The following is a 21,186-nucleotide window of genomic DNA, read 5'->3' as shown; positions in this document are numbered from 1 at the left end:
GTTCGACGGCAAACAAGGAAATGCCCGAGAACATGTTGTGCGATTCATCGAGACTCTAGGTATTCATGGTTCAAACCACGTCCTCCGACTGAGAGAATTCTCTAAGTCCCTCACCGACCGAGCATATAGTTGGTATGTTAATTTGGCCCCAAACTCTGTCCGAAGTTGGGAGGAAATGGTTAACAAATTCCACTCCAAGTTCTTTCAAGTGGCGGAGAAGGTGACCACACTTACATTGTGTAAAGAGAAGCAACAAGAAAGTGAAGACATCCTTGACTACGTCAAAAGGTTTCAGGACAAGGCCGTGGATTGTCATGAAGCAGTTGAGGAGAGTTATCTGGTTCAAATTTGTCTAGAAGGGGCATTGAGCAGGTACAAAATGTTTCTAGTTAACCACAAGCTACCCACCTTCTCGGCATTAATAGAAGCAGCTCGGAACATTAGCATTCCTCAGGCTCAGGAGTCCGGATTTAAAGCCAGTTACAAGACTAGTTTCAAGTCATCTCGTGGACCTATCGTTGCTGCCGCCTCTGCCCCGGATACCCGAAATTCACAAGGAGGAGGTCATAGAGGCCAGAAAAGAAAGCAATATAATGGTGAAAAGGGGAATGTTTCTTATCCATGTGGAATCGAGGAAGTGAAAGCTCTAGTTAAGGAATGGGTGGCTGACGGAGAGCTAAAATTGCCTTATGTTGAAGAAATGCCATCAAAAAAGGACCGTGAGAGCCCTGAATTTTGTGTCTACCATCGTACATTGAAACATCCGACAGAGAAGTGTTGGACTCTCAGGAAAATCTTCAGAGATAAAGTCGAGGCAGACGAATTGAGGTTCAAAAAGCGAGGGACTCAAGACATCCGAGAACAACCATATCCTCAACACCGAGACAAGGGCAAGAATGTTGCTATGATAGCTTATGAAGGCCCAATGATCGAGGCTATCGCTAATCTCGATGACGATGACTGTTATCTGGACGACATCCTCGAGCCAGAGGGTGAGCAAGTTTACTATGGAAGTGCTCTCGATCCAGAGGGCAGAACATTTATGACTCATGGCGAAGATCCCTTTGATCCAGAAGGAGGAGAAGAATACTATGGAAGAGGAGGACACCATGTTTATGTGGCATCTTATTTTGAGGAGACCGAGGAGATGATTAACTACGAGCCTCCAAGAGTGGAAAAAGATCCGGATCACTATGCCAAAACCTTGCAAGACTGTGTAAAGTTCAAGCAGTTCTTTGACCAGCTTGGACTTTCCAAGGTGGCAAGAACAGAAATCACCAGGTCTATCATTAATATAGCCGAGGCACACCATGAGGAATGCATGTCGACTGAGGGATCTATCCCGAGGAAGGCAAAAGAGCAATCTAGTGCCATTACTTTCTCCGAGGTTGATCGAAAGTATCCTTTTTCACACAATCGCCCGCTTTATGTGACTGCTTTTATTAACGGGGTTGAGTTCAAAAGGGCCTTTCTAGATAGTGGAGCCTCTATCAACATTATGACTCGCGCTACTCTAGAAAAGGCCGGAATCTCTGAAGAACGCATTGTGAAGCAGCCGATAGTCATCACTGGCTTTGGTGGAGAAAGGAGAGTTACTATCGGATGCGTAACAGTTGATTTAGCTGTTGGAGAGATTCGCTCGGCCACCAAGTTCCATATTATCGATTCTGAGGCAAATTATCACATCATTCTAGGGAGGACCTGGATGCATAGATATGGGGCTGTACCATCGAGTTATCATCAGTGTGTTAAGGCTAAATGGGGAAAGAAGACGGTGACAATTCAGGCTACAGAAAGGCCTTTCGAGATCCATGAAGCTCATTATTCTGATGCCATCTACTTCACCGAACTGGCTGTCGAAGAAGTTCCCACCACCTCTAAGCCTCGAGGGGTCAAAATTCCTCGTTGGGAGGATATCAAAGATGACAAGGAGCCGATGGCAGAGTCAAGTAAGCGGGCAATGTCTAGAACAGAAAGTCTGCCTATTCCTCGAAAGGTGATGAAAGTTCGAGAAGGAGGCAAGATGGTGTACTATTTATGAAGGTGCGGGGAGTCGGTTTCTTCAGTCACCGACTCCGAGTCAAAAGAAGAGCCTCCTGACAATGATATAGTAATAAAGCCTGAAGTGGCTCCAGAATGTATGCAAGATGGGCCGAAGCCTCAGCCCGAACAACTTATTGAAATAGATCTGAGTGATGGACAAGATGCACCGAGGCCGGTATTCGTAAGTTCGAGCCTTAGCCCAGAGAAGCGGGAACAGTTGTTAAAGTTGATAAGCCGATACTCAGATGTGTTTGCTTGGTCATATAAGGAAATGCCCGGACTAGATCCTGACCTAGTCTCCCACTATCTTGATGTATTCCCAAACTCCAAGCCAATTAAGCAAGCTGCTCGAAAATATCATCCAGATCTCGAAGAGAAGATTAAGGAGGAGATTGAAAAACTTCAACAGGCTGGTTTCATCCGGCCAATACAGTACCCCACGTGGTTAGCAAACATCGTGCCAGTAAAGAAGAAGAATGGCCAAATCAGAGTATGTGTAGACTTTCGAGATTTGAACAAATCTTGCCCGAAGGATGAATTCCCTCTTCCTCACATCGACACCCTCGTGGATACTACCTCGGGACACCAGATGTTCTCATTCATGGATGGATTCAGTGGATACAATCAGATTAAGATGGCTGAAGAGGACGCAGAAAAGACTGCTTTTAGAACACCTCTCGGAAACTTCTTCTATACAGTCATGCCTTTCGGACTCAAGAATGCCGGTGCAACTTACCAAAGGGCTATGACTGCAATCTTTCATGACATGATCCATCATGAGGTGGAAGATTATGTTGATGATCTAGTGGTGAAATCCAAGAAAGAAGAAGACCATCTCCGAGACCTTGAGAAGGTATTCAAGAGGTACCAGAAATTCAAAATGAGGATGAATCCTCTCAAATGTGCTTTCGGGGTGACGGCCGGGAAGTTCCTCGGGTTTCTTGTACATAGGCATGGTATCGAGGCAGATGAAGACAAGGTCAAATCTATCAGAGCAATGCCTCCCCCGCATTCTCAGAAGGAGTTAAAGAAGTTCCTCGGGAAGGTGTCTTATATTCGGAGGTTTATCCCAGCACTGGCAGAGATCTCTGCGCCTTTCGGCTCTTTGTTAAAAGGAGATGCCAAGTTCGAGTGGAACCAAGAGCACCAAAAGGCCTTTGAGAGAATCAAGGCGGCCTTGACCTCGCCTCAGACCATGATAGCCCCGCAGCCCGGGGTGCCTCTAATGTTGTACCTAACTTCAACCCCCAAGTCCATAGGGGCATTATTGGTCCAAGATGTAGATGGAGTAGAACGCCCGGTGTATTACATCAGTCGGAAGATTCGAGGAGCAGAAGTCCGATATACTCCAGTAGAGAGACATTGTTTAGCTTTGGTATTCACTGCCCAAAAGCTCAGACATTACTTCCTAGCACATCAGATTCAGATTGTTACTAGAAGCGATCCAATCCGATACCTCCTCAGCAAGCCTGCTCTAACCGGGAAGGTGGCAAGATGGTTGTTAGCATTGGGTGAATTCGAGATCACATGTGTAGCCCCCAAGGCGATCAAAAGTCAAGCCTTAGCTGATCTCCTTGCCCAATTTCCAAGTGGTGACTATGAACCAGTGAATGAAGAATTAAGAGGAGAGGTGCACGCAGCTATGGCTTCCGAGGAAAGCTTCTGGACATTGAGCTTTGACGGAGCAGCAGCCGGAGGGAAGGGAGGAACCGGGATAGTCCTTACAAGCAAAAGTGGGGAAAAGTTATATTTGTCTTATAAACTGGATTTCCATTGTTCGAATAACGAAGCCGAGTATGAGGCTCTTATTTTAGGCTTGATAGCAGCTGAGAAGCACAGTATTAAGAAGATTCAGATCCGGGGGGACTCAAAGCTGATAGTGAAGCAAGTTTCAGGACAGTTCGTCTTAAAGGAGCCTGCCTTGGCCACATATCGAACAACAGTCCAAAGGCTTCTTGACAAATTTCAGAAGGTCGAAATAGAGCATGTGCCTCGCTCCGACAACAAGTTTTCAGATGCCCTCGCAACATTAGGGGCAAGAGTTGACATTCCAGAGGAAGAGGCAACAATTGTTATCAAGAAGAGAACAGAACCTTCAATAATACCCGAAGACAAAGGCCTTCCGGAGGACTGGAGAGGAGAAGTCCTCGAGCAACTCAGAAGCAAAGTTGGAAAACTGACTATGGCCAAGCTTGCCCAATTCACAATTATTCAAGGTGAACTTTACTTCCGAGGAGGTACCGGATTCCTAGCCCGGTGTATTGGCCAACAAGAAGCAAGCTTCCGACTACAACAGATCCATGAAAAGTCTTGCGAGGATGGGGATATCAGTCTGTATAGAAGAATCCAAAGACAAGGTTATTATTGGCCCGAGATGGAGAAGGACTCGAATCAATTACAGAAGGAATGCCCCAAGTGTCAGTCATACATCCGGGAGGATGAGAGTTGCTTTGAAATTGATACCCCTGACTGGAGGCAAGTCTACATTGACTATCTCAAAGAGGGAACACTACCTGAGAGCCCGAGGGACATTGCACACCTCAAGAGGAGAGCGAGGCGGTACTTTCTTGACCAGGACAAGCTGTATAGAAGAAGTATTGAGGGCACTCCCCTGAGATGTCTCTCCAAGGAGGAGTCAGATCTAGTCCTCGGAAGAGCCCACGAGATTGAACATCAAGGAGGGGCTCGGCTGTTCGAGCAACTTATACACCTTGGGTATTACTGGCCGACCATGGAGTCAGATGCATCCCATCACGTGAAGAGGTGCCAGACTTGTCAGAAACACGGAAATTTGATCCATGCTCCAGCTGTAGACCTGCATAGTATCCGAACGCCATGGCCGTTCCATACCTGGGCTTTTGATCTGATAGGGCCCATCTCCACATCTTCTAAGGGGTACAAGTGGATTCTCGCAGCCACAGAATTGAGTACAAAGTGGGTCGAAGCAATTCCTCTGAAGAACGCTACGGGGCCTGCAGTTGCGAACTTCATCAAGGAGAATATCATTTGCCGATTTGGAGTACCAAACACCATCCTCTCGGATAACGGCACTCCCTTCATAAACAAAGATGTGAAGAGCCTCCTAGAGACTTACCAAGTGAAGCATCACAAATCCACACCATACTATCCAAAAGGGAACGGGCAGGCGGAAGCCACAAACAAGACACTGATAAGGATTCTGAGCAAGATGATGGATGAGTTTGGGGGGACTTGGTCCGAACAGTTGATAGTAGCCCTATGGGCGTATCGCACTTCGAAGAGAAAGCCAACTCAAGCAACTCCTTACTCCCTTGTGTATGGGTCCGAGGCAGTGTTACCTATAGAGTTGGAAACGCCATCTGCTCGAATGGCTCTCGCCTCGGGAATGGTATTGGAGCCTCGAACCACCAGATTGGAAGCATTAGAGGAAAAGCATGACAGAGCTGCAAAAGTCATGGAAAGGTATCATGAGTCCATCGCCCGAGCCTATAACCAGACTGTGGTACCAAGGAAGTTTGAAGAAGGTGATCTAGTATGGAAGATTGTAGACCCAATCATGCGAGGACAGCCTTTACCCAAGTTTTCTCCAAAATGGGAAGGGCCCTACAAGGTGGTTCAGGCAAGCTCAAGCGGGTACTACAAACTTGTAAGGGTTGAAGACGGCTTCCGAACTGGCCCGCTCAATGCAAAGTTTATCAAGCATTACTACCCATAGTTGGACTCATCTATGTTGAAATTCATTTTCACTTTCTTACTTTGTCTAAAGTTTGTATTTCCCTTGCGTTATGAAGAAGCTGGTTTTCTCTATGGTGTATGTTTTATCCCATCACTTACAGTGAATCTATTATGCTTTTGTCAAGAAAGTTGAAGAACTAATGAGAATATTTCAGCTTTTATAAACATGTGCATATGATTGTTCTATCATTCGAAATAAATATTTTATCAAGTAGAATGAGAAAACAATGCGAAAATATCCAAACAACAAAAATTTTGTCATTACATTGCATTGTCCTAGATAAAACATTTTTATCGAAAGGGGCAAGAAAGTAATGATAAAAAAAAAAAAAAACTCAATCTTTCCTAAAGACACCTTCGAAGAAGCTGCCCGTCACATCTACATCTGGAGGACAAACAGTAGAGTGTGCCTCTAAAGTCTCCAAGGCCCGAGCATAACCCGACTCAAGTTCACGAAGAGTTACCTTTGTCTCATCTATAGAGGTGCGATAAGAGGCAAGCACAGACATAAGTTCCAGCCGATGACTGGCGTTCGAAGCTATATCCAGGCGCTTCCGAAGCCATGATAAGTCCACTTGGTGACGCTCCATGTCAGAGATCCCCTGATACGCCGTCTCGACTACTTTTCCATTAAGGTCACACAACCGTTGCGTGTCCAAGCTATATAAGATAGTGGCAAAAGACTCGAGAAGAGCAGTCTGAATGAGTGGACACTGGCAAGCAAATGAAGCAAAGGTCTCCGGGTAACTTGAATGCACAAGCTGTAGAACTGAAGCAAACTCAGGAGCTACCCAATAATGGAGAAATGATACTTTGCCAGAAGCTGAAGGAGGAATTGGGGCCGGAAAGCTGCTAGTCTCAGGAATCTCCCCAATGTCTATCGGGTTAGATGAACCACCCGGAGGGGTAACTCCCGGCAGAGGTCCCGAGCCTGAGAATGCCGAACGATAAGGGGAAAGACCAAAAGCATCACTATCAATGTGGAAATCACTGAGATTCAAATCCAAAATATTTGAAGGCACTGGCGATGAAGAACCTCTAGCAGTCGTCTCAAAGGCAGGTGTTCCCCCTTGAGAAGGAGAACCGTGAGGAGTTACAAAGAGAGTCGGAGTAGAGTCCGGGGCAGGTGAAGACGGGACCCCGGTAGCAGCTAACACTGGAGCAGAGTCCGAGGCAGGTGAAGGCAGGACCCCGGTAGCAGCTAACACTGGAGCAGAGTCCGAGGCCGGTGAAGGCAGGACCCCGGTAGCAGCTAACACTGGAGCAGAGTCCGAGGCAGGTGAAGGCAGGACCCCGGTAGCAGCTAACACTGGAGCAGAGTCTGAGGTAGGTGAAGGCAAGACCCCGTTAGCAGCTAACACTGAAGAAAAGATAAGAAGGCCTTATTAGAGGTAGGGAACAGGAAAGTCATTTAAGTAAAGATTTCTCACAGATATAAGTAAATGACAAACTTCAGAAAGAAAGATTACCAGAGGGAGAATCAATATGCAAAGCAGGGGCAACTGAAGGACTCCTAGCATCAACAAAGTCACTTGGTCGTGTAGAGACCACCTGATCGATCTCAATGTCTGATGAAGCCTGAACAGTAGTAGTCATCCCTGAAGAAGGAAGGAGGGCCGGAGGATGAGAATCACCATAAGTGCCAGAGCGAGTCTCAGAGATCTCTAGCACATCCACCTCCACACCATTCCCAGAGGCGCACCTCATCTCTACATCGCCTCTAGAAGCATGGCCCGCGACATCAATTTCTGTGGCATCAGTCCCTCCAGCAATCTCAACATCGGAACGGTGAGCCCCAACAAACTCGTCACCAAGGTAGTGCTCCTCCTCAGCTACGGTAGGGCGATGACGACGCGTGCGTGGAATAAGGTCACAAAAATGATCGGAGGACTCAGCCTCATCATCATCGTCATCTATAACTGCTATACGAGGGGTGCACATCTTCACAAGTCTTGCAGACAAAGGGAGGGTGTCGTCCAAGTCTGAGTCCGGCCTGGGGGAGGCAGCATGGCCAGGAGCCACGGTACCGAGAACGTCAACAACCGCAGGATCCTACATAACATGGGCAAATAAAAGTTTTCATTTTAGAAGGTATAGTCGCAAGAAGGAAAGTAGCTTCAAATCAAGAATTTCGGGTACCTCACGAAGCCTTTTGGAAAGGCGAGGAGCGGAAGGACTGGCATCAGAAGTCCTCTTGTGAGCCATCTTCTTAAGGCGGGTCGTCCGAGGACCAGAGGCCTTATTCAAAGGGACTGGCTCTGGAGAAGTAATTGCCAAGCTAGAAGCAGATGCCCGAGCAGAAGGGTCAGTTGAAGCAGATGAAGTGAAGAAACCCTCGTACATGTGGTCAGATTTTCGGCTCTCGGGTAGCCGAAGAGAAGAATCCTTCTTATAAATCGGCGGAGGCAAACATACGGTCGGTCTGCTCTGGACAAATGCAATAAACGCATCGATATTCTTCTGCCAATACCGCCTGAAAGAGGGGGTGAAACCCCCTACTCGGCTCAAGCCTGGCATCGTCAAAGAGCCGGATATGGGAAGCACGGTGTGTATAAGCCGGCGACTGAAGCGCCCGTAGCTCTCTGAAAATGATAATAAATGAGGTGCTGGCCCCGGGGCACATTGATCAAACCCGAATTGACATGCTACACGGTCAGGCCTATAAACGGCACTATCAACGCCTTCCTCATGCCACACCGGTAATGAACTCGGACGGATCATAATCAGCATATCAACAAAGGGTGCAGGGATGTTCTTCGGCAAAGGAAAGGACACCGAGCGGGAGGAACCATGATAGATAAGCGGTGTGGCCACACCCACAGGTGGGCATACATACGGCTGTGCCACAAAGCGTCGGGGATCATCCACCAGAGTATTCAAGGATAAGGTGGAAATGGTACGTGACCACCGTGTAATCAACGGCTGGCAAGACTTCGCTTTCTCAAATGTCCGAGACCCATCAGTATTGAGCACGGGGATGCCATCTTTATCCACTATCTCCCGAAGAACTTCCGCCTCAAATACAGTCGGAGCAGGGGCAAATTTTGGGAACCTCTCGAAGAAGAAACATAGCAGGAACTGGCTGTGAATAAAGGAGACAGGCTCATATCGACCCACGGAGCGAACCATGTCTCGATGTAGTAGATCCAGTCGATAGTAGAGATTCCCAAGAAATAGGGGAGCTAAAGGGATCCGATCTCCTCTAAAGAGCCGGACTGCCAAGGGGAAGACGAAAGGATTGAGAGAATCCGGAGGTGTGCTCGGAAGAATGAAGAATGAAAGGAAGCAAGCCAGAAATCCCAAGAAATAGAGCCTGGAGCCATACATCGGACCGGCTTCATACTCCCGAGAGTCAGGGTCAGCATCTCTGGCCAAGGGCTGAAGATCCTTGAAGAAGTGACGGATCCATGCAGTATAGGAGGCACGGTCCGTCCTTACTCGACTAGTCCTCCTCGCTGAACCATCAAAAACAGAACTCCACCGACCACAAGTTTGAAGATTTAGCTTCAGAGATTGGATCAAAGAATCATCTTCGGGGGGTGTCTGCTCAGGGTCGAAGGCATCAGGGCCGGTCACTTCCAGACGCAGCAACATGAACACATCCTCAAGGGTGGGCCCCATCTCGTGCTGGCCAAGTATAAAGGTGTGTGTCTCGGTGCTCCACCGAAGAGCCATGGCTTCCAGGCTAGCATTGTTGCGACGGATGGATAGAGATCTAGATATTTTCACCGGGATCAATAGCCGAGCCTCCTGAAGCCGTTGACAGAGGCTCTTGTCCGAGAGGACATCATCGACCCACTCTTGCCAACCGAAAGGAGGGTTTGAGAAGGCCTTGAACTGAGGATAACAGTATGGAAAGTCCCCCCGCTCAATCCGAAAGCGTAGCACCGAGGAAGGAGAAATGAGGGCCTCCTGGCCAGAGTTAGTGTCCTCAGTGAGACATAATGGAGCCCCCTTCGGAGATAGAAGAGAAGTGGTAGAGGTAGCCGCCCGCCAGAAGGGGTCCTTCCGACCAAAATAAGGAGATTTCCTCCACTCAGATACCGGAGGTACATCCCTCTCTTTCATGAGAGCCGGTTCCGATGACCCCGGGACAACGGGTTTCTTTCGAGAAGACATATGGCTGAAATAACCTGTATAAATATTAAAGAGTTGACCGTATTAAAATTCAGAATATTGTTACATGCAACATGATGGGTTTATCAACAAATTCAACTTCGGACGTCATCAACAATTCATTTTCTTGGATATTCTTCAAGCTCAACAAATTTTAATACCAATGGGTGCATCATCAACATATAGATTTTCGTCTTCTATCATCAATAAGAGGTGCAATGTCATAGGTCGCTTCATGATGAAGTTCCATTGGGTCAATTTCTTAAAGTCACTATGTTCTATATTAAAGGTCCAATTTATACGGGGTTCAAAATTTGGACAGAGTGAAGTTCAATAGTAAATTTCAGGCCCGAGATCCGAAGTATATTACATTGCTTATCAGTAGCAAGATTCAATGGATCATTATGCAAATTACAAGAATGTCCTTTCCAAAGTCCATATTCATAAGTCCAGGGTTTTCCCTCTCCATGTCAAAAATGGAGCTCAAATACTAGTCAACAAGTTATATTCGGCCTTTCCTCGGTGATAAAGTTCAACAAATTATGTTCAAGCCAAGCACCTCAATAAGGTTTCAAGTGCTAGTGCATGTTTCCATATGGCCAAAATCACGGTGTTTGAGCTAAAAAAAAATATCATTGGGATTGCCACAAAAATTGAGTCCATATTCAGATTCAGTTTTTATTTATTTATTTTATTTTTATTTTCATCAGATTGCTTGAGCCCTCTACATTGCCACAAAAATATATTTATATATATTTAAATATATTTATATTCGGAAGAGGGGGTCGAATGTCATACTTACAAATTTGGGCAGTTAGAGAGGTGAAGTCCGAAGCCGATACTGGAAATTTAAGCTGAAATCAGAGAGGCTTTACAGACTGTAATCAACAAGACTGGGCTAGGCTTGGGCAAGACCACACACGTTGCGTTGAGAGGGCGAACGTGCGTGGTCAACATCGGATAAGCTGAAGCCGGAAGCAGCGATGTGGAGCTAGGTTGGGCAAGACCACACACGTTGCGTTGAGAGGGCGAACGTGCGTGGTCGACGTCGGATAAACTGAAGCCGGAAGCAGCGATTGATTGTGCACAAGCCAAGGCTAATGTGGTTAATCCGAGCTCTAAACAAAAAAATATATATATATGATAATCAGTATATATATATATATATATATATATTTGCCCAAAGTTTGTCAAGCAGCAAAGTGAAAAAAAAAAAAAAAAAAATGGAGCACCAGCAGATTCAATCTAAAACAAGCACCAGCAGATTCGAAGCTAAAAAAAAAAAAAAATATATATATATATATATATAATAAGATAAAATATATAATATATATATACATCATAAGCCATATATATTTATATATATATATTCGAAATGCCTACTGAAAGCAGTCCAGAATGAAGCCTTCTTGGAGAGGAAGAAAGGAGTTGGGTCTGTGCCTGTGGCGGCTGCGCAAAAAAAAAAAAAAAAAAAAAAAAAAAATGAGCAACAATCAGAAATTCCAAACTCACAAAAGAAGATTAGCATTTGAAGATCCATTGCAAGAAGTTCATAAATGTGTTTTGTGAAGTACAGAAATGAGTCTTCATAAAAGCTTACCCACAGATTCGAAAATATAGGAAGGAGAAGACGTTTTCAGCAGAAATTAGTTTACAGACCCGAAGTAGTGTAGAAGAAATAAAAGAAATGGGTAGAGTAAGCACTGTGGAAGCAAGGCAGGGCCACGACGCGAACGATGTGCAGCCAAACCAACAGCGACGCTGTTTTGGCGAGGTCGGAAAATGATGACGTCGGAGTGATGGTGGTCAGTGGCAGCGGCTTAGACCGGAGCAAGGCGGACAAAGATGGTGATGGTGCTTGGGGATGCGACGATGGCCAGTGTGCAAGCTGGTCACGGTGGCCTTTGGTTTGGTAGCTACGGAGCGCCGATTGAAGAAGAGCTGGGTTGGTCTCTCGATCTAGAGAGAGAGGCGCCTCTGTGCAACAAATAAAAGAAATGAGCTATAGAAAAGGTGAGTGGCTATTGATTAGGGTTGCTATCCTTATCTTTGAATAGAATAAAAAAAGGGGTATGATGGAATGTCCTCTCAAATACGAGTTTTAAATTTAAAGAAAGAACGGTGGGTTTCACTTTTTTAGAGGGAGAAGCAAAAGTGGGTTTGGATGATTGGACTCCACAAAATAAATTTCATTTATTTATTTTATTTATTTATTTATTTATTTATTTTGCTGAGCACATTTCAAAAAAGTGAGCTCACATTTGCAAAAAAAGGATAAGAATGGTGGATTTTGTCTTTAGCTTCCATATATATGTATATATAAATAAAGAACCTGATTGATTTTAGTGGTTTCAAATATTTGAGAAAGAAAAAAAAATGTTTGTAGCCGTTATCTCGTAAAAAAAAAAAAAAAAAAAAAAAAAAAAAAAAAAAAAAAAAAAAAAAGTACAAAAAAATAAAATTTTTGCTTGTCAATTTTTTCTGTAAATTGAAGTGCGTCATCAACTTTATCCATAGACTCTGTCGTGACAACATATTTTTTTTTTTTTTGGTAAACGTGACGCGAAGCAGGGTCGAAGAAATGACAGTATGCATGTCCGAGAAAATTACAATTTCTCGCACACGCAAGGGGCAAATGTAAGAGGAGCTAATTTAAGCCCACTAAATTATTTAGGCCCAATAGCCCAAGATTAGTGGGTCCGAATTTATCGCAAGTCCAAGATTGGTAGGCTTGGATTTATCGCCGTCAAACGGGCTGAATGGCTCTAAGCCTCGAAAGGGTTCGGATCCATGAACCTAGAGACTTACTCGGGCCCGGACTCGAAAGGGTATTAAGCAAGCCTAGAGATCCGAGGCACTCGGACTCGAAAGGATTCGGACCCACGAATCTAGAGATCCGAAGTACTTGGCTTCGAACGGATTCAGACGCAATCTAGAAGTCGCTCCGTTAATGAGTCCCAGAACACTTGCGGGCTCGGAGCTTTCCGGGATCTACGCACCAGAACCATGGGCGTAATGGAGTTCGAACAAAGGACCCGATCCCGAGGACGGTGAGTGGAGACAAATTCACTCTTCGGTTAAACTAGCCTATACCCGGGTCGAGGTGGCACGACCCCGGGGGGTCCATGAGACTCGGCAATATTTTGCGGTAGGACGTCCTCTGGGACTACCCCTGACCCTCTGGGATGATTGGGGATCATTGGTTAGGTGTGGCTAAGAAGAAGGGTTCGCCGAGGGAGTGATCTCCTCTTCGGGGTTTTCTCATCCTCGGAGAAGTCACCTCCTCGGAGAAGTCACCTCCTCGGAGAGGTCACCTCCTCGGACAAGGTGGTTAGAGAGAATATCCCCCATGTGCCTTGCACATGGGCTCCATCCTACATCATGAGGTGCCTATAAATAGCACCCACCCATAGCTTTACAAGGGATGGATTTTGGAGATTTTTGAACTCTTGGGAAAGAACTAATTTCCCTTCTCCATTATCAACCTTGAGAGTGAAAGTGGGAGATCAATGGGAGAGCCTTGCCATTATTCTATTCTCTAGCCATTTTGCCTTCTTCTTCACCCAATCTCTTATCTCCATCATCTCCTTTGTTGTTGTGTTCCTAAGTTGAGATTATTGAAGAATCTAAGCCTCTCATCATATTCTAGAGAATTCGATTTTCGAATTTTCTAACTCCTTTCTTGAACCCTCTCCTACAGGGGCCTACTTCTCCTTGGATTTGATTTTGCGCTCCGGCGAGAATAACTCCACCACCAGTTTGATTCCCGTTTGGCGCCGGTGCAAAGTTAGAACTCATCACCAACATGGTGTGAGTGAGATTCTGAAGAGTGGTAAGAATCTCTTGCTGAGTATTCTGAAGTCCTTGAATGGCTTCAAGCAAAAGTGGTTGATCTGGAGTCATGGTTCTGTCATCACCACCATTAGAGGATCCTTGTTGGTGAACTTCATCTTCTCCCGCCATTCTTGTTGGAGTTGTGTGGATTCCAGATCTTGTTGAGACCATTAACCAATCCGCCTCCCCAGCAGAGTCGCCAAAATGTAGGAGAGGGTTCAAGAAAGGAGTTGAAAAATTCGAAGATCGAATTCTCTAGAATATGATGAGAGGCTTAGATTCTTCAATAATCTCAACTTAGGAACACAACAACAAAGGAGATGATGGAGATAAGAGATTGGGTGAAGAAGAAGGCAAAATGGCTAGAGAATAGAATAATGGCAAGGCTCTCCCATTGATCTCCCACTTTCACTCTCAAGGTTGATAATGGAGAAGGGAAATTAGTTCTTTCCCAAGAGTTAAAAATCTCCAAAATCCATCCCTTGTAAAGCTATGGGTGGGTGCTATTTATAGGCACCTCATGATGTAGGATGGAGCCCATGTGCAAGGCACATGGGGGATATTCTCTCTAACCACCTTGTCCGAGGAGGTGACCTCTCCGAGGAGGTGACTTCTCCGAGGATGAGAAAACCCCGAAGAGGAGATCACTCCCTCGGCGAACCCTTCTTCTTAGCCACACCTAACCAATGATCCCCAATCATCCCAAAGGGTCAGGGGTAGTCCCAGAGGACGTCCTGCCGCAAAATATTGCCGAGTCTCATGGACCCCCCGGGATCGTGCCACCTCGACCCGGGTATAGGCTAGTTTAACCGAAGAGTGAATTTGTCTCCACTCACCGTCCTCGGGATCGGGTCCTTTGTTCGAACTCCATTACGCCCATGGTTCTGGTGCGTAGATCCCGGAAAGCTCCGAGCCCGCAAGTGTTCTGGGACTCATTAACGGAGCGACTTCTAGATTGCGTCTGAATCCGTTCGAAGCCAAGTATTTCGGACCTCTAGGTTCGTGGATCCGAACCCTTTCGAGTCCGAGTGCCTCGGATCTCTAGGCTTGCTTAATACCCTTTCGAGTTCCGGGCCTGAGTAAGTCTCTAGGTTCGTGGATCCGAACCCTTTCGAGGCTTACAGCGATTCAATCCGTTTGATGGCGATAAATCTGGGCCCACCGATTCTTGGACTTGCAATAAATTCGGGCCCACTAATCTTGGGCTATTGGGCCTAAATAATTTAGTGGGCTCAAATTAGCCCCTCTTACAGCCCCAATCAGCCTATGGCTCATGGCAACACGGCTACAGTAACACATGCTCAAACCACAGTAGGCGGCGGCAGTTTGCCCATGCCCGGGCTCCATGGCGTGCCAAGCCAAGATCCAATGGTGACTAGGGGAGTTTCTAGTGTAATGAATGGTGCTCCGGCGACTGTTGGTGTCCAGGAAAACATAAGGAGCGTGATGGCGCAAAAGGGAGCTCTGCCCGTACCTAATCTTGTTACGCCACCAGTGAATGTTACCCAAGCACCAAGCGGGCCTCCTTTGGTGCCGACAACAAATCTGCAAGCACAACCCGGTATAGCGGCGCCGTGCGGTGGACTCTATGGGCCTCAATTCAATATCCCATCACCAACTGGCTTGTCTATAGGCGCTGATGGCCAGTATCGTCAAATGTCCTCACCAATGATGAATTCGCAGCACCAGAATGGCCAAGACGCCCCTAGCTCAGTCTTCGGGTTCATAAGCCAAGTCCCGGGAATACCACCATCAAACTCTCTCCCTCAACAGTTTCTCACTCTCGCCGATGTGCAAGCCATGTTCGATCTCGAACGGGGCAAGAGGACCTTACCCTCTTTGCCTGATCCAGACGTCAAGCCGCCTTACCCCATTGAGATGCTGAGCTATCCATACCCTGAGGGGTATACAGTGCCGAAGTTCATCAAGTTCGACGGCAAACAAGGAAATGCCCGAGAACATGTTGTGCGATTCATCGAGACTCTAGGTATTCATGGTTCAAACCACGTCCTCCGACTGAGAGAATTCTCTAAGTCCCTCACCGACCGAGCATATAGTTGGTATGTTAATTTGGCCCCAAACTCTGTCCGAAGTTGGGAGGAAATGGTTAACAAATTCCACTCCAAGTTCTTTCAAGTGGCGGAGAAGGTGACCACACTTACATTGTGTAAAGAGAAGCAACAAGAAAGTGAAGACATCCTTGACTACGTCAAAAGGTTTCAGGACAAGGCCGTGGATTGTCATGAAGCAGTTGAGGAGAGTTATCTGGTTCAAATTTGTCTAGAAGGGGCATTGAGCAGGTACAAAATGTTTCTAGTTAACCACAAGCTACCCACCTTCTCGGCATTAATAGAAGCAGCTCGGAACATTAGCATTCCTCAGGCTCAGGAGTCCGGATTTAAAGCCAGTTACAAGACTAGTTTCAAGTCATCTCGTGGACCTATCGTTGCTGCCGCCTCTGCCCCGGATACCCGAAATTCACAAGGAGGAGGTCATAGAGGCCAGAAAAGAAAGCAATATAATGGTGAAAAGGGGAATGTTTCTTATCCATGTGGAATCGAGGAAGTGAAAGCTCTAGTTAAGGAATGGGTGGCTGACGGAGAGCTAAAATTGCCTTATGTTGAAGAAATGCCATCAAAAAAGGACCGTGAGAGCCCTGAATTTTGTGTCTACCATCGTACATTGAAACATCCGACAGAGAAGTGTTGGACTCTCAGGAAAATCTTCAGAGATAAAGTCGAGGCAGACGAATTGAGGTTCAAAAAGCGAGGGACTCAAGACATCCGAGAACAACCATATCCTCAACACCGAGACAAGGGCAAGAATGTTGCTATGATAGCTTATGAAGGCCCAATGATCGAGGCTATCGCTAATCTCGATGACGATGACTGTTATCTGGACGACATCCTCGAGCCAGAGGGTGAGCAAGTTTACTATGGAAGTGCTCTCGATCCAGAGGGCAGAACATTTATGACTCATGGCGAAGATCCCTTTGATCCAGAAGGAGGAGAAGAATACTATGGAAGAGGAGGACACCATGTTTATGTGGCATCTTATTTTGAGGAGACCGAGGAGATGATTAACTACGAGCCTCCAAGAGTGGAAAAAGATCCGGATCACTATGCCAAAACCTTGCAAGACTGTGTAAAGTTCAAGCAGTTCTTTGACCAGCTTGGACTTTCCAAGGTGGCAAGAACAGAAATCACCAGGTCTATCATTAATATAGCCGAGGCACACCATGAGGAATGCATGTCGACTGAGGGATCTATCCCGAGGAAGGCAAAAGAGCAATCTAGTGCCATTACTTTCTCCGAGGTTGATCGAAAGTATCCTTTTTCACACAATCGCCCGCTTTATGTGACTGCTTTTATTAACGGGGTTGAGTTCAAAAGGGCCTTTCTAGATAGTGGAGCCTCTATCAACATTATGACTCGCGCTACTCTAGAAAAGGCCGGAATCTCTGAAGAACGCATTGTGAAGCAGCCGATAGTCATCACTGGCTTTGGTGGAGAAAGGAGAGTTACTATCGGATGCGTAACAGTTGATTTAGCTGTTGGAGAGATTCGCTCGGCCACCAAGTTCCATATTATCGATTCTGAGGCAAATTATCACATCATTCTAGGGAGGACCTGGATGCATAGATATGGGGCTGTACCATCGAGTTATCATCAGTGTGTTAAGGCTAAATGGGGAAAGAAGACGGTGACAATTCAGGCTACAGAAAGGCCTTTCGAGATCCATGAAGCTCATTATTCTGATGCCATCTACTTCACCGAACTGGCTGTCGAAGAAGTTCCCACCACCTCTAAGCCTCGAGGGGTCAAAATTCCTCGTTGGGAGGATATCAAAGATGACAAGGAGCCGATGGCAGAGTCAAGTAAGCGGGCAATGTCTAGAACAGAAAGTCTGCCTATTCCTCGAAAGGTGATGAAAGTTCGAGAAGGAGGCAAGATGGTGTACTATTTATGAAGGTGCGGGGAGTCGGTTTCTTCAGTCACCGACTCCGAGTCAAAAGAAGAGCCTCCTGACAATGATATAGTAATAAAGCCTGAAGTGGCTCCAGAATGTATGCAAGATGGGCCGAAGCCTCAGCCCGAACAACTTATTGAAATAGATCTGAGTGATGGACAAGATGCACCGAGGCCGGTATTCGTAAGTTCGAGCCTTAGCCCAGAGAAGCGGGAACAGTTGTTAAAGTTGATAAGCCGATACTCAGATGTGTTTGCTTGGTCATATAAGGAAATGCCCGGACTAGATCCTGACCTAGTCTCCCACTATCTTGATGTATTCCCAAACTCCAAGCCAATTAAGCAAGCTGCTCGAAAATATCATCCAGATCTCGAAGAGAAGATTAAGGAGGAGATTGAAAAACTTCAACAGGCTGGTTTCATCCGGCCAATACAGTACCCCACGTGGTTAGCAAACATCGTGCCAGTAAAGAAGAAGAATGGCCAAATCAGAGTATGTGTAGACTTTCGAGATTTGAACAAATCTTGCCCGAAGGATGAATTCCCTCTTCCTCACATCGACACCCTCGTGGATACTACCTCGGGACACCAGATGTTCTCATTCATGGATGGATTCAGTGGATACAATCAGATTAAGATGGCTGAAGAGGACGCAGAAAAGACTGCTTTTAGAACACCTCTCGGAAACTTCTTCTATACAGTCATGCCTTTCGGACTCAAGAATGCCGGTGCAACTTACCAAAGGGCTATGACTGCAATCTTTCATGACATGATCCATCATGAGGTGGAAGATTATGTTGATGATCTAGTGGTGAAATCCAAGAAAGAAGAAGACCATCTCCGAGACCTTGAGAAGGTATTCAAGAGGTGCCAGAAATTCAAAATGAGGATGAATCCTCTCAAATGTGCTTTCGGGGTGACGGCCGGGAAGTTCCTCGGGTTTCTTGTACATAGGCATGGTATCGAGGCAGATGAAGACAAGGTCAAATCTATCAGAGCAATGCCTCCCCCGCATTCTCAGAAGGAGTTAAAGAAGTTCCTCGGGAAGGTGTCTTATATTCGGAGGTTTATCCCAGCACTGGCAGAGATCTCTGCGCCTTTCGGCTCTTTGTTAAAAGGAGATGCCAAGTTCGAGTGGAACCAAGAGCACCAAAAGGCCTTTGAGAGAATCAAGGCGGCCTTGACCTCGCCTCAGACCATGATAGCCCCGCAGCCCGGGGTGCCTCTAATGTTGTACCTAACTTCAACCCCCAAGTCCATAGGGGCATTATTGGTCCAAGATGTAGATGGAGTAGAACGCCCGGTGTATTACATCAGTCGGAAGATTCGAGGAGCAGAAGTCCGATATACTCCAGTAGAGAGACATTGTTTAGCTTTGGTATTCACTGCCCAAAAGCTCAGACATTACTTCCTAGCACATCAGATTCAGATTGTTACTAGAAGCGATCCAATCCGATACCTCCTCAGCAAGCCTGCTCTAACCGGGAAGGTGGCAAGATGGTTGTTAGCATTGGGTGAATTCGAGATCACATGTGTAGCCCCCAAGGCGATCAAAAGTCAAGCCTTAGCTGATCTCCTTGCCCAATTTCCAAGTGGTGACTATGAACCAGTGAATGAAGAATTAAGAGGAGAGGTGCACGCAGCTATGGCTTCCGAGGAAAGCTTCTGGACATTGAGCTTTGACGGAGCAGCAGCCGGAGGGAAGGGAGGAACCGGGATAGTCCTTACAAGCAAAAGTGGGGAAAAGTTATATTTGTCTTATAAACTGGATTTCCATTGTTCGAATAACGAAGCCGAGTATGAGGCTCTTATTTTAGGCTTGATAGCAGCTGAGAAGCACAGTATTAAGAAGATTCAGATCCGGGGGGACTCAAAGCTGATAGTGAAGCAAGTTTCAGGACAGTTCGTCTTAAAGGAGCCTGCCTTGGCCACATATCGAACAACAGTCCAAAGGCTTCTTGACAAATTTCAGAAGGTCGAAATAGAGCATGTGCCTCGCTCCGACAACAAGTTTTCAGATGCCCTCGCAACATTAGGGGCAAGAGTTGACATTCCAGAGGAAGAGGCAACAATTGTTATCAAGAAGAGAACAGAACCTTCAATAATACCCGAAGACAAAGGCCTTCCGGAGGACTGGAGAGGAGAAGTCCTCGAGCAACTCAGAAGCAAAGTTGGAAAACTGACTATGGCCAAGCTTGCCCAATTCACAATTATTCAAGGTGAACTTTACTTCCGAGGAGGTACCGGATTCCTAGCCCGGTGTATTGGCCAACAAGAAGCAAGCTTCCGACTACAACAGATCCATGAAAAGTCTTGCGAGGATGGGGATATCAGTCTGTATAGAAGAATCCAAAGACAAGGTTATTATTGGCCCGAGATGGAGAAGGACTCGAATCAATTACAGAAGGAATGCCCCAAGTGTCAGTCATACATCCGGGAGGATGAGAGTTGCTTTGAAATTGATACCCCTGACTGGAGGCAAGTCTACATTGACTATCTCAAAGAGGGAACACTACCTGAGAGCCCGAGGGACATTGCACACCTCAAGAGGAGAGCGAGGCGGTACTTTCTTGACCAGGACAAGCTGTATAGAAGAAGTATTGAGGGCACTCCCCTGAGATGTCTCTCCAAGGAGGAGTCAGATCTAGTCCTCGGAAGAGCCCACGAGATTGAACATCAAGGAGGGGCTCGGCTGTTCGAGCAACTTATACACCTTGGGTATTACTGGCCGACCATGGAGTCAGATGCATCCCATCACGTGAAGAGGTGCCAGACTTGTCAGAAACACGGAAATTTGATCCATGCTCCAGCTGTAGACCTGCATAGTATCCGAACGCCATGGCCGTTCCATACCTGGGCTTTTGATCTGATAGGGCCCATCTCCACATCTTCTAAGGGGTACAAGTGGATTCTCGCAGCCACAGAATTGAGTACAAAGTGGGTCGAAGCAATTCCTCTGAAGAACGCTACGGGGCCTGCAGTTGCGAACTTCATCAAGGAGAATATCATTTGCCGATTTGGAGTACCAAACACCATCCTCTCGGATAACGGCACTCCCTTCATAAACAAAGATGTGAAGAGCCTCCTAGAGACTTACCAAGTGAAGCATCACAAATCCACACCATACTATCCAAAAGGGAACGGGCAGGCGGAAGCCACAAACAAGACACTGATAAGGATTCTGAGCAAGATGATGGATGAGTTTGGGGGGACTTGGTCCGAACAGTTGATAGTAGCCCTATGGGCGTATCGCACTTCGAAGAGAAAGCCAACTCAAGCAACTCCTTACTCCCTTGTGTATGGGTCCGAGGCAGTGTTACCTATAGAGTTGGAAACGCCATCTGCTCGAATGGCTCTCGCCTCGGGAATGGTATTGGAGCCTCGAACCACCAGATTGGAAGCATTAGAGGAAAAGCATGACAGAGCTGCAAAAGTCATGGAAAGGTATCATGAGTCCATCGCCCGAGCCTATAACCAGACTGTGGTACCAAGGAAGTTTGAAGAAGGTGAT

The 21,186-nt window shown here is 46.4% G+C and overlaps 1 protein-coding gene across 1 annotated transcript; it reads right to left on the bottom strand.

The window, feature by feature from the left end:
* Positions 1–6,090: 6,090 nt before the first annotated feature.
* LOC145806224 (uncharacterized) lies at positions 6,091–8,027 on the bottom strand. The gene is made up of 3 exons (XM_082902549.1): positions 7,897–8,027; positions 7,227–7,809; positions 6,091–7,117 (listed from the first exon to the last, which is right to left on the bottom strand). Exons 1-3 carry the CDS (start codon positions 7,960–7,962, stop codon positions 6,093–6,095), a joined length of 1,674 nt encoding a protein of 557 aa, XP_082758675.1. The 5' UTR covers positions 7,963–8,027; the 3' UTR covers positions 6,091–6,092.
* Between the last annotated feature and the right edge of the window lie 13,159 nt (positions 8,028–21,186).

The sequence above is a fragment of the Camellia sinensis genome, chromosome 13 (assembly GCF_055761805.1).
Source record: "Camellia sinensis isolate YWXY chromosome 13, ASM5576180v1, whole genome shotgun sequence".
Classification (NCBI taxonomy): domain Eukaryota; kingdom Viridiplantae; phylum Streptophyta; class Magnoliopsida; order Ericales; family Theaceae; genus Camellia; species Camellia sinensis.
This window is presented reverse-complemented; position numbering and strand designations above follow the sequence as displayed.